Consider the following 14,236-nt stretch of genomic DNA (forward strand, 5'->3'; position numbering starts at 1 on the left):
ATTCAAAATTTTAATATATGTAGGCAAATGTTGGCTGTCCAGTCAATTTATATCCACACACAAGTTTTATGGAACTAAAAAGAAAGCAAAAAGCAGCTTTGAAATCTGACTTCAGAATAGAGAGGAGCTTATTTCCAGGTACAATTTCTAACTTCATACTCTTTTTTGGTGTATCTTCAGATCCTGAAAGAACTATACCTCAAAAGCAGATCCTAAACTGAAATCAAGGATTATGGGTAATTACTCTGAAGTTGCAACAAAGCATACATTTAGAGGACAGAGGAAGGCAAAGCATGTGTTTTCATAGATTTTGGTCCTTCTAAGTCAGAGAGCATTCTGAGAGCAGATCAATTTTACTCACAAATTTAAAATTCTAATTAAAAAAAACACAAAAAAGAAAATCTAATTAATCTAATGATCTTCTTAGTGGATGAAACATGAAAATTAACTTCATTTTACTCCTTTATTGTCATATCTATTATGACTTTGAACTTAATGTTTACCCAATTCTTTTTTTTTTTCTTTCTAAAAAGCAATGGAAACATCAACTCTTTCTAAGCTAGGAACTGCAGATATTCAAATTAATTCTGGTTCTGAAAGCAATTTCTCCACGACAGCATGAAGCTCTGCACTTGCTAATTTCATTGCCAAGAATCAGGGTAAGTTACCCTCCACAAGCCATCTTGCTGTAGGTAAATTAATTCCAGAATATAAACTTGCTTATTAAAAAATTAGCTCAGGTATCTCTACGCTGCAGGTACTAGCACAGTTATAATTCAGTCTTAGTTGAAACTTTACCTGCCAACATACTACAACAGTTAGAAAACAATGACATAATCCAAACATAGATTATATAGTGTTATGATTGTAAAGACTGGTTAGTAGTGGTACAGGGAGGGGGGAAGCTACTGAGGATGCTTAACCTTTTACAAATGCCTCAATTTTACTTTTCTAAGCAGAAAATTAAATTTCAATTAAAGCTATTTTAGAGAATGAGAATTAACGATCACTGTTTTATATCATTTACAAATAAATCATACAGAAGCTGAAATCTGCACAATGTCACCTTACCTTATACAACTGTAGTGTTTGAAAGTGCTGGCAGCTTTCTGGCATTCCAAGCACAGCTGAATAGCTCCTGGATAGTCCTCTTCCTTAGGATAAAATACAATGGAAGGCTAATTCGGCTTTTGAACCAAACACTGCAACACCCATTTTTGCTTGCATGCTTATGTATAAACATTAAGAACAAAATATTTTGCCTCTTACGTCTATACAGTAGAGTTAAAGGAAATGATGGATGGTCTACTGCAGAACTTAATGTGCAAGCAGTTTAGAATTAAAAACGGACAGCATGTTAGCAACATCTGGAAACACCATGTATTACATTACCTTATATAAGTTACTTGCTGTTTTGTTTACTTATGCATTCATACAAAACATATCAGAAAGTTCTTTTTACAAACCAACTAACATTTTCCCAGTTAACTTTCAAACCTTTGTTAATACAATATAATCTATTCATGAGCAAGGAAAGAAGTAAGTTCAGGAACTGGCAGGCTGGCCATAGTTTACAAAACCTAAGAAGAGAGAAGGGAGACACTCCAACATTATGCCCAAATAAACACTATTTAATTTGACACATTCTATAGCTAGTAAGAAATGAATTTAAAGACAACTGGCTCACACCAGGCCCCAGAACAAAAAGAACATACTTTAGAAAAAAAAATAGAAATACTATCCTAATTTATAAGAAGAATATCCAGTAGGTAGACGGATCAATCAGGAAGCACTTGAAGATGCCAGGACAAAACCAAAACAAAAACGTACACACAAAAAAGTAAAACCCCAGGATCTTGCCCAGAACATGGGCACTACCGTGGGTATAACTACTATTTTTGTATCCTATTAGATATGAGGCCAGAAAGGCTCTTGGAGGAAGGAAAATCCTCTTTAATAGCTAAGAGCTTCCCTTTTTTGTCCTAACTACATCCGTTATATTACGTGCTTCAGAGAGCTCAAATGCAAAGCTGTAACTGGAATATCAAAGTCATTGATTGAAGAGTAAAAATGCAAGGGCAATTTATATTTGGCTATTATCATAAAGGAGTTTCTGAAATGAAATTGGTTTTAAACAGCAGCATTCTAATGCAGATCAAGTTTAGCTAAAAACACAAACCCCTCCACACACATTATCCATTAAATGAAAACAGAACCCTATATTGGTCTAAAAAGATTGCTGCATTTACAGCTCTTTGCGTCTTTCTCCATCGGAAACCTGGTACTTGCTCCATTAATTCTAACAGAGCTCAAATCAGAAAGCCTGCTTGCATAACATATATTACTAATATATTCCAGATGCAGCTCACCCCTGTAAGTTATTATAGCTTTGTGTCTTGTCTTTTTTTAATTGGGAACTCTAAATGTTCCTCTGTGAATGGCTACTAATAGCTCTCATGCATATGCCAAGCTACTAACTTCTTCTGGGAGTAAAGACAGTAAATTGGCCAATATCTGGGACACCTTTTTGGGAGAAGACACTGAGCACAGCTCTAAAACCACACTTAGCCAGAAAGGGTAGTTCCAGCCCCTAACGTTCAAAAATCACTGGCAAAATATGATAATCAGACATTAGGGTCTGTCTGTGGATGCAACACCCATACCTCTGTCTCAAGACAACTCCTACCAGTGGACAGTAAAGAGCTGATTTCCTGTGCAACAAAATACAGCACAGAAATGAAAAGCTAATCATTGTACAGGGCTTACTGAGGAGAAGGCAATGTTTATGCAGCCTGTAAATTAATACATTCTTGCTTGGTAAAGAATAAGAAAGTGTGCTGAGACAAGGTGTATTACCCAAGATGGAATTAAACTCAAAGAATCTTAAGAGTTACAATTATTAAGACTCAATTTCCAAATTTAGTAACTAGGGATTATCATAATGACATTCCATCCAGTATTAGCTGTAAATATTTGGCAAACTAGCAAGTCAAAATTGTTACATTACATGATTAAAATACAGTTGTCAACAAAATCCTCGAGCTGTCTTTCATAAAATTTCACCACCTTAAGACAAGATCTTATTTTTGCTCTGTGCAGTATCTACTGCATTTTTAGGCAGTACATATACTGTACGAGTAGAATTTTCAGTGTCATGGCCTGCATGCTGCAATGTTTTCTACAACTGACTATTAAAAAGCCAACCCCATGAATAAGGAGACAAGCTACTACACTTACAAATAAAATACTAAGTAGGGAGCCCATATATAAATTTGTACAGCAATATACCAGTAGAAGTACTTTATCCAGACCCAGCATATTAACCATCAGCGAAATCTCACCTTCTTTTTTCTTTCACATATCAGGCTAAGGCCTGAAAAGAAGTCTCAGTTGGGGGTAGGAAGGCGAGTAAGACTCCACAGCACTCCCACTGAACTAACTCAAACCTCAGTGTGCAGATCTAAAGGCAGGATTGAGTCTTTGACAGAAAATACTCCCCCCCGGCACAGGGGCTATCTAATTTGATATGAAGTATTTCTCTCAACATTTAAAAAAAGAATTAAAAATATCACTTCACCACATGCACACACCCATAGCCTGTTTGCAAGAGGAAGAAAAGAAGGGACAAAATTAAGATGACTGACAAAAGTAGACTTAGAATAGCTTCAAATTATAATAGTCTGGCAGGGACTTACCTCCAACATCTCACTCAAACGCACATCAGTTCTTTGCTAAAAAATAAAAAAAAAAAAAACAGTGATAACTACACAGAAATGAAGAAAAATAATTTGCCATTGAAAAAAAACAACTGTACGTACCAGTGTTTTTATTGTTCTCAGAGACTTTAGCAGTCCAATAAGCAACTGTCGTTTCCTTTGATTTGCAAGAAGCCCCAAACTAGTTTGTGTGAAGCCTTCCTTTGCTATATTCAGGTGTCTGCAAAAGTTAAAAATGAACATAATCTTTGACGATATGTAAAATAAAACTTATTTCTAATAAATTCTAACATGTCCATCAAAATACATGCTAGAAAATAAGATTGTCAGCATTGTTAGGGAAACCTAGAAATTGAGATGATATCAACAGACTATAAGAAGATACATTTTCCCTTCTGCAGAACTTGTCTGTGGATCAATGGTGTATCTCAAAAGGTTCCTGTTTTAAAGAGAACTCCCAACTGAAAAAGTGAGAGCTGCAAGAGAGAAAGCAGCTGGTATTTGTTTCAGTATCTTTAACTACTATTGCTAATTCCATTCAGCACATAAATAGGAAATATCATCAGCAAGCAAGCTGTTTACAGATTTCTTCTTAAATACTTCTTTCCCCTTTTCAATCTTTGCCATTATTTAAGCAAGATACCTTCTTCCATTTGTGCAAATAACAGCTGCTAACTGAAGGCCAGTCTGCAATGATGTAACACGTTCAAGTTCCTGCAGAGAGACAACAGGTTAAATAAATACACAAGTTAAAGTCATGCTACACACCAGCGAAGACTGGTGATTAGTAGGTTTCTCTTGAAATGTTATAATGACCTACCTTGTAGAGTAACTTTATATATTATTTGTATATGTATTTTATATACGCTAAGCACTGGAATGTAACATTAATACAAACTATCTTTTAAAATACAATTCTCTTTTGAAGAAAGATCCTTGAAATCCATTTTCATTGCAGTGGGACCCTCTACATTTATATAGTGTGCACTTAGCCTAAGAATCTCTATACCATTAATGCCCCACAGCAGAATGATCAAAGCTTCAGGGACAGAAGCACAGGGTTTAATTTGCATTAATATGCCAGAGAGCGGCAAAACAAAAAAACCCCATGTTTCACACAGCATTTTCTTGTTTAGAAGCACTTGTGTTCTACCAATTTAATAGATGTCACTTCATAATGAACGTTAATTGTGTCCTGTTGAATTTCAGCTGAAAACTCTTCAGCATAGATGACCTGAATTTAGCTTGATTTTGACTCCATGAAGCACCTAGTATAATCTCAACTCCTTTAAAAAAAATAAAATTTTTAATATACCTGTTAAGATTTCTTTTGTAAGGAACAGCACTGCAGAAAAGTGAACGCTCTCCCCACGCTAAAGGAAAAAACACTTTTTTTTTTTTTTTTAAATACTGCTCATCATTTCAAAACGTATCAAGTGCTTTCGATGAGAAGAAAGGAGACTTTCACTTTGAAAACTAATTCTAAAGACATGACAAGCAAAAACAAGTTCAAAGTTTAGTTCAATTTAAGATCAGCTTCTGGTCAGCCTCTGAAGATGCAAGTAATTCTGACAAATCACTGAGCTGCATCTTTCACCGAAAACAGTTCTTCCTTTATGTTAACAACGTTGCTTTTGGAAAAATGACAGCTTAGCTGCTGATATGCGTAATATCTTAAGAAACCAAATTCAAAGATTATTTTCCTCCGTACTTACTTCTCACTAAAAACATACTTTGCAAGTGTCAGAGCTATTCAAAAGGCCACTGTTTCCTTTTTCATGAGGAAACGCATACAATAAGGAGCGACTCCATTCCAGCCTTCCCTCCTGCAAAGGTTCTGTAAAATCTCTCCTTTGAATGCGACTGGATTGAGAGGCACAGGGAGAAAGTGCGGCCTAATGGTCCCCAGAGGGGGAGTCTTCTGTCCAGCATTTAGGGCTGAATACATTTTTTCTCTTCTCAAAGACAATCTTCTACCCATTGGTTGTTCCGAAAGCGTGACTTTCCTTCTAAGGAGAAGGGAAAACTATAAATCCCTTGCCTTGTGTCTATGCCATGCCTCTCGCAGCACATAGTAGTGCCTGTTAGACCAGTACTTCATACTAGGAATGGGGTGCAAACCATGACTTCCCCACATTTTCCTTTGCACAGTGGAAACAATGTGTCCAGGAAGCAGTCAACTGCATTTTTGCTTCTTCTAATGACCTGTTACTGTAATTGGACACTGAACTGGAGCTGCCATTACAAAGTACTCACAGCACGTCAGGAAGTTCATTTCATGAATCAATGGGCAAATGAGTCCTACGATGCCCACCAGAAATCTCTGATAAGTAAGTCTACTGACAAGAATAACTCTGTGCAAGCCTGTGTCCGTAAGTAACACTGAAGGATTATTTACTTAATCAGGCAAATATGCATTTGAGAAATGTTTTTTAAAGATTCTTACTGGCACAATGGACTTTTAACTGTCCCTTTGGAATATCTGAAAGAACTTCTTGGTATAAAGAATATGCTGGGATAAGAATATTAACATTACACAGCAAAATGCAAGGAGTACATTCTCCACAGTAGTATTATGCATCGCGAGGGGGTTTTCAAAGGGAAGCTGCTGGATTCAGAAAAAGCAGCACTCGCTCAACAACATCAATTCCGAACATACACAACAGCAAAACTATACCAGAAGGATTTGATACCGAACAATCACCCTTTCTGCCCCCCTCTACACTATTTTATGAAGAATCGACCACTGTGGCACTTACCCAGCCTCCTCCTGCAACAGTCTCCCTCCTTTAACTAAAACTGAAATAATATTACCCTTACAGCTTTTTTCTTCCACCAGCTATTGCAGGAGATGACACAAGCAATGCTCACTCCCACATTTTCTTTAAAGAGCAGCACTCCTCCTTCTACCCAGCAAAATGCCTTAGTGACCTTGTGAGTGTCCCGTCTGCGCTCTGGCAGATAAAATCAGGCAGAGTTGACCAAATGTATAGGGGCATTATTAAAAATAAATGGGTAGGAAAAAAGCACCTTCTCTTTAGAGAATCATTATGACAGCTATTCCAATTATGTTTTGGGATTATGTTTTGGGAGCAGGGAGAGAAGCCATGCCAATATTCCACTGCCAGCAGCTAAAGCAGTTTTGTTTTGTTTTGCTCTCGGAGATCTTTGACATGTTGAGGCTCTATTTCCAGCTCAGTCTTCTCTTAGATGCTTTCTTCTCATGGCTGCCTGAAATTAGTGGCAGGTTTCTGGTTAAGTGCTCTTAAGAAAGGTCATTGCTGTTTTCTTTTACGGAAAAAGATCTGAAACCATTCCTAAACACAGGCACTAAAGAAGCTCCTGTTCAAGTCCATTACAGGTATTAGCCAAGCCTGTGAATTCACGTTTTCAGAAAGCCTTCTTAAAACGGTCATATGCCGAAGCCTTTATCATCCTAAGGGCCTCTGGCTCAATGCACCCTTGCTTCTTTTCCCTCTACACACACAGGTTTAGCATAGACAGCTAGTTCCAACCAGGCACTAGCACCTCTACTAACAAATTACTAGATTTAATCCCCAATGAAACAAGTGCAGCATTATAACAGCACAAAATGGAGCAGTTTACTCTTAAAAAGTGACTGTTAGTTGTCTTACCTGAACATATGCAGGCTGTTTTTCAAGAATCAAGTCTGCCACTTTCTTAGATACCTTAAAAAGAAGAATATTACATGTGCTACATACTAATCTCAATTAAGCAGGCCATCCCTATACTGAAGTTCTACAACAAGCTTGTGATTCTGTATCATTTAGTTCTGTAGTTTTCAAATCTATTAATAAATACGCCACAACAAGGTAAAAAATCCTGAAAAAGACAATCAGCTTTCCTAAGGAGCAAGATAAAAAAAAAAATGTTTACAGTTCCATCTAGGAATTAGTGGGCATTTTTAAATTTATCCCTTACCTCTCTGCTTGTTAAGGAACACGCTAGAATAGAAAATAGAAGTAACATGGGACGCTGCAAGTGTTTACATTCTGCATATGCTACTGCTAGAGTACAAATTTAAGTTAACTATCTACCATGGAGATCTAAGAAAGCCATAAGGACACTTATCTTTCATACTGATACTGTATTAAATAAAATCTGTGTCAAAACAAATATTCACCCTTTCTTTAGCACACAGAACATGCATATTTTAAAATTTTCTCCATTGTTCTGAACTAACAGTAGGTGTAATGCTACTGAGAGCTGCTGTCTGTACTGAATTTAAAAATGGGCATTGCTACCTTGACCAGTCTCTTGTGAGCAAACACACAAGCTTAAAAAAAAAATCCAATACTGACAGTCATATAATGCAAGCTTGAGAATATTATGTTTTGTTTTGTTTTTCAGCAGGGACTGTAAATATTTAAGAAGAAACAGTTTCAAACATGACAAAGAAATTATTGCTATTGCTCTATATTCTCCTTGGGGAACAACACTCCCAGAAATGAAAATAAAATAAAACTGGCTATGACAGTCAGCCAGCCCACAATGCACTACTGGGAAAGATTGATGAGGAGGTTTTTATATATTTGACTAAGTCAAACATAGCACGAAGTTGGGATCTTCAATCAGCATTCCTGTAACAAACTTAGAGTGGCTCCACCAGGCCAGTGCCCATCCTCTGGAAGAGTACCTGCACACAAATGTACTTGAAAGTACTTGGATATCATCAGCTGGCAATCTGAACAAGGGGCATATATCTAGCTATGCTTTCCTCCTTCCATATTAAAAAATAGCCAGAATCACAAAATTATTTTAAAACCTCTTAGTTGTTTTATTAATAATAAATCTTTCTTCTGCTGGACAGCAAAAGAACCACTCCAGAGCAGGGTGGGGGCAGGAAAGGATGTTATCAGGCCAAAAGCTACACAAGCCTACGTGACCTTGGGGCTCTAAAGAAGTTTTGTTCACTGCACAGTCTATATGCTGTGAAATTTTCACCTCCCTATTCTTCCCGCTAGCCCTGTATCTGTAAAAACTTTAGGACATGCATTCCCTACTACAAATCGAACGGTTTGATTCTTCACTGTTAAAGGGATTCATCAAGCAGTACACATGAATAAAAGATATGTTTCATTTTCAGTTTTTACACTGCTTTTTTTTGTTTTGCAAGTTCGCAGTTACCCTTGACCAATAACAACCTCAACACTGTCAAGCATCTGCCACAGCCATTTTTTTCTTCTTTCCCTGAATTTAGTGATACTACTTTTCTGAGCTTCCAAGCTATTCTCTTTCCTTTCTTTTGGATAAGCAATATTATCCCAGGTTACTTCCATTCATTTCCAAATTGTCCCACCCCTTTTGGCATCCTCCACAAAATCAGTTTATTTTTTAATTCTTAACTTTTAGAATCCAGAATTGCAATTGCAAGCAATGAATGTGGCTACAGTTATCAATGCATGCAAACAACAATGTTCTTTGAGGGGACCAAATAATTTTCTCCAAAACAATTTTCTCTTTCCTAATCACATCAGGAAAAAATATTTCATCTCCTGAAGAAAAAAAAGCTGAGGATATCAGTCTATTAATTAAAATGAAGCCAAACAGACGTACAACTAAAAAGCCTCCTAATTCAAATTGTCTGTACCAAGATGATTAGACAAATTAAAGCTGTCATGATAGACATATTAAAGAAGTCTTGAATGAGTTGGAATCTATCCAATGGAATGGAAAACTGTAATGGAAAAACTATAGAAAATACGGAGTCTATAGTGACCCAGAAAACAAAGGCATGACCAAGATCATCTATGCAAAAGTAGGTGGTAACAGAAGTGGAAGATCAGAGCTCTATTACCTGTAATTCACACTTATTTGAGTGCTTTGTGTTACGGAAATTTAGAAGTTGGAATTATCTCTAAACCGCTACTGCAAATTCCTATGTCAGGTATAGACACAGGCACTGAAGTGAAAAAGGCAGTATTTATTCCCTTCAAAAGCAGAGGTATTGTGTGATCTGTCAACAGACTTCTTGAGTCCTCTATCTAATAATCTATTCACAATCAGCATTAAAATATTTTTAGGACTGAACTAACAACATACAACATTCTGCAATACTGTCTTCCATGAAGGACACTAATGTCCTTTAAGACAGACAGTAATCTAAATGACATATCACAAGATAAATGGACAATAATTGAGACAGGAGAAGAAAACATGCAACAGTCTCTCACGCTCCACCTGGAAATATGACGCAAGGACATAATATTCAGCATAAAAGAAATTTTAGCAACTTGGCACATGTCCAAGGAGGAAAGCAAACCCAAGCAACAATTCTTTCCGATAGCAGAATCGCATTTAGACTAGATTAAGGAAGACACAAGAAAGGCTCAATCCTGACTCGGGGGGATGGTCGGGGACAAATTGGGCACATGTTTCTCACCAAAAGTTTTGGCATTGATAGTTTTTGGTTTTGTTTTTTTTTTTTCTAAAAGAAAGACACATTCGGGCCATATTTCCTGGAAACCTCGTGCTCAGTTCCCATTCCTATTAGTCATTAGCTGCACGCAGTTTCCAGTTCACACGTTTCAGCAGCAGCTATGCACTGAAACTACTCCCCTAGCTGCAGCCGGTTCCCACCATGCAGGCAGAATGGCCAAGACATTGATAACAGACATTAGGATTACACAGCATATCTCAGTGAAGTTGTCTCTCAGCCTTGAGTGTATTTCCTTGCAAAACTAGGTCACCACCAGATGCCCTCTTAAACTTTAAAAAAACAAAAAAAAAACAAAAAAAAAACAACACAAAACCAAAAAATACCACCCACTTTCAACTTCTTTCCTTATACCTCTTGGTGAGAAACATGGAATATTCATTTGCTCAACTTCTCACTAATATTTTATGAAATTTCATAGGTTTATTCTGGCAAAAGCAATCTTAGGCAGAAGGAACTTGTTCTCTATGAATTGTTAACAATCCAATATTCTCCTTCTGTACATTTCATTCATTTAAAGACATGAATTAGGATTATTACTGTTATTTTACTTGTAGATACTCTCCAAATGCCACAGTGAATACATTAATTTCCTGTACCATATTATTCATCTTTAAAAGAGCAATGAATCAATAATTAACGTACGAATAGAAAATGAAAAAAGCCTGAAATGTAACAAGTACCTTTCAGAAGCTGCAAGTCTAATTTCCCCCCATAAATTATAGTTATTACTCATTGTTACATTTCATTTGTTTTATTACGTAATAATTCTGTACCAGTATTCACTAAAACCCTTGTGGATGATTAAATGAAAAATAAGAGAAAATAGCAACTCTAAGGAAAGAATTGCTTTAAAACATTTTATGTTTTATGTTGCCAGAAATCCCTCAAAAAAAGAGATACTACCGCACTATTTAGCACTGTGTTGAACATCAGTTTTCTTGCAACACGCAGGAAAAGCTGAACATTCAGAAAATCAAGTTTCTAAAGAAGTAGTTAGCATATTTGCTCCTTGTTACAATATATCACCAAGATTTACTTCCATGATTTCATATAATTATATGATTTACTGATATGATTGTCCACTATAAAAGCACAAAGATAGTATCAAAAGAAAAAATGCTTAATATCTAATGTGTTTAAGAAATCAAAACTTTTTCAGTTACACTTCTGGCTATCCTGAGGGTACAGAGGAAACAACTTTACTTACAGCAGCTTGCTGTTGTTTTAATTTGTCTCTGTACTCTTCTAGTTCTTGAAGACTAAGTACTGGAGGAAGCCTCTGCATGTAAACAATAAATTAAATTCAGTGAGAAATTAAAGGACGTTAAATACACATGTAGTATTAACTAACCAATCAATTCCATTAAAGAAACATTCTCATTGCTTCTGCAATCTAATTTGCAGAATTAATCCATTATTCCAAATGATGGACACTGAAATAAATCAGTGCTAAGATAAGCAATGTATTATCATAATTACATCATATAATTACCTCAAAGTTGCCTTATTTTAAGCCATATACACACAACCATATACACACAACTGCCCTAATCATTGAAATCAGCCAGTTTGCTAAAAAAATACCCAAAATATAGAACCCCCTCCAACTATTTTGGGTTTTTCACAATAGTTTAAGTTATGAAGTGCTGTTAGCACAGCTGATACTAATTCTACTACATTGAAAAAAGAGACTCCATACCAATACTATATGCTAGAAGCTCCACACAACCACAAGATGAGGCGGGAGGGTACCATTTGGCATTAATGCAAGATATAAGAAACAAAACGAAAAATAGCTCTTTGAAACTAGCATAATTTTGACCCTCATTTTTTGTTATATTACTGTCTTTTCTTTTACAAAGACAACTTACCTCTAACTCATACTTCACAATATCAAAGGAATCATTGGAAAAATAAACTTCTTCAATGCTGTTAATTATTTCTTGCTGAGCTTGAGGATCAGTTGGTTCTTCACGTAGTTCTCTGAGCTCCTCCTTCACAAAACAAAAAAGGATTTCCATGATGCAATATCACATCCTAACAAGAACAATGTTTTACCAAAACAAATATTTTCCAAAAGCCATTTACAACGTTAGTTCAAGAAGCAATGGCAAAGAACAAAAAGATCAGTACACTGCAGCTTGTTCTTCCTATTACAAACAGCAAGATATTTAAAACTTTTCAAAGAACATAGTGCAGACTTCAGTGTTGCAGGTCACTTAAGCACTTCTTCATCAATACATTTACGGCACAAATGCATGTTGAGTCCACAGTTTTTTCCTCCTGAAGTTTAGAAATTCTCATAATAAACTGAAAATAAATTGGCAGGCTATTTCTCCAGAAGCAAAAAAAAAAACCACAAAAATGTAACAAATAAAACCTGACTTTTTTAAACCAAAAGAACCATCTTTGTAAACATAAGGTAGACAGTGTCACCACAAACATGTAACTTTTCAATTCAGCCCTCAGAAATCACTTTAATAGAAGTCATGCCATTAAACACTTGATTTTTTTACAGGCAAAACCAGAACAGATCTGCCTTCTTTGCACAAAATTAACAGATTTCAGATTTTCCTCCAACTAACAGGGTGGTGTAAGCAGAGATGCGCTGTCAGCTTTTTGAAAGCCAATATTCAAGAGGTGAGCATCCCCCTCCTTGCTGTCACCATCTCCCCTGAAAGGTCTTCTCAACAACCCAACTGTTTCCCACTGGTCGCCACAAACCGAGGACTGAGCCCGAGCCTTGTCTTCCCTTCCTCTACTGGACATTTCAACTAATACTAGCCCTCTCCTGGAGGCTGTTCTCACCGAAGGAATGAAAATCCTTTATCAGAGACTCAAAAGGCAGAAGTGCCAGGATATTCTTTCACCAAAAATCAAGATGAAATGGATCAAATTGCTTGATATTGGAATTTAACCCTGGTGATGCGATCCAGAGGACTGAAGTGTCCCATAAAGACCACAAGCCTCCCAACAATGCCAAGTTGTTACAGCGGGACAAGGTGCTGGTATTTTCATCACCAAGAGCTCAAGGGCTTATTTCACTGGCTAGAGGCATCAGATTTTAGATTAATTGACTAAACAACCACTAACTTGCTTATTTTGTACACCAATTGAAATAAGGTCAACACACCCATGTTATGAGGGAAAGCGGTATTTTAAATACAAAGCAAGGTGCTGTTTCTCTACGAGCATCAAAAGGAGCCACTGCTCCTCTAAAATACCTCTGGCAGGAAAAAAAGGGAAAAAAAAAAAAAAGAAAAAAGAGGTGGGAGAAGCCAAAAGCAATCGCTCAGAGAAAACCTGATTTCAATCGGATTCCGAGTCCCCGAGCGGCAGGAACCCCTCGGTGACACGAGCGGGCGCAATCGAGGCCAAAGGAGAGGGCGGCCGGGACCCGGCCCGCTGCCGCCGCGCGGTGCTCGGGCGCCACCCGCTGGAGCGCGGGCGAAGCCGCGGCTGGAAGGCGGCTTCGAGCCGAGATGGGGCAGAGGGTAACCCGGAGAAAAGCCATAGAGGAGCCACCTTCTTCCTCTTCCGTGGGGCCCCGAGCGCCTCAGATCTCCCCAGGCCCAGGCGGACTGTTTGAAAACGCCCGATTCAGTCGCTGCCACCAGCGCTTCCCGGCGGCGGCTGGCTGACTTGCAGCGAGGTGGAGAAACCTGCCTCGCACCACGGGGTGAATGCAGCAACCTACCTCCCAACCACGCAGGAGAATGTGCAAGGGAAGGCATGGACAAAGGGAGTGCACCAACAGACGTGAGAGGAATAAGGAAATAATACGCATAAGTAGCAATATAACAACAATAAATAAAAATAACAAAGCAAAATGATGCTATTCTTTAGATAAACTCCTAAGAACAGGGTTTGAGCACGGTCCCGCTCATAGCGAGCACACAGCTGCAGCGCCACAAGCCACAACAGCACCTTGCTCAGACAAAGGCAAAGGCTGGGTTAGCTACGTGGCACTGACCAAAGATGGTACCAGCAGGACAAGTTTGCAGGGAGCCGGCAGGGAAGAGCCTCTGGCACCACACCGGCACCGAAGAGACAGGCAGGA

The 14,236-nt window shown here is 37.7% G+C and overlaps 1 protein-coding gene across 10 annotated transcripts in view; it reads right to left on the reverse strand.

Moving 5' to 3' along the window:
* VPS50 (VPS50 subunit of EARP/GARPII complex) overlaps window positions 1-14,236 on the reverse strand; it is a 96,231-nt gene that overhangs the window by 72,548 nt on the left and 9,447 nt on the right. For 9 of the 10 annotated variants that reach the window (XR_012672689.1, XR_012672688.1, XM_075143752.1 and 6 more), the window contains exons 3-9: window positions 12,048-12,170; window positions 11,384-11,455; window positions 7,352-7,405; window positions 4,360-4,430; window positions 3,819-3,936; window positions 3,696-3,731; window positions 1,072-1,154 (exon numbers count right to left, since the gene is read on the reverse strand). Coding sequence is in view for 8 of the 10 variants with exons in the window: in XM_075143752.1 (XP_074999853.1) it covers window positions 1,072-1,154; window positions 3,696-3,731; window positions 3,819-3,936; window positions 4,360-4,430; window positions 7,352-7,405; window positions 11,384-11,455; window positions 12,048-12,170 (557 nt within the window). In the remaining 2 variants the exon portion in view is untranslated. Of the gene's footprint in view, window positions 1-1,071; window positions 1,155-3,695; window positions 3,732-3,818; window positions 3,937-4,359; window positions 4,431-6,746; window positions 6,896-7,351; window positions 7,406-11,383; window positions 11,456-12,047; window positions 12,171-14,236 lie in introns of those variants that run through there. The other variant, XM_075143755.1, reaches the window with a different exon arrangement.

This window comes from Calonectris borealis, chromosome 2 (assembly GCF_964195595.1).
Source record: "Calonectris borealis chromosome 2, bCalBor7.hap1.2, whole genome shotgun sequence".
Classification (NCBI taxonomy): domain Eukaryota; kingdom Metazoa; phylum Chordata; class Aves; order Procellariiformes; family Procellariidae; genus Calonectris; species Calonectris borealis.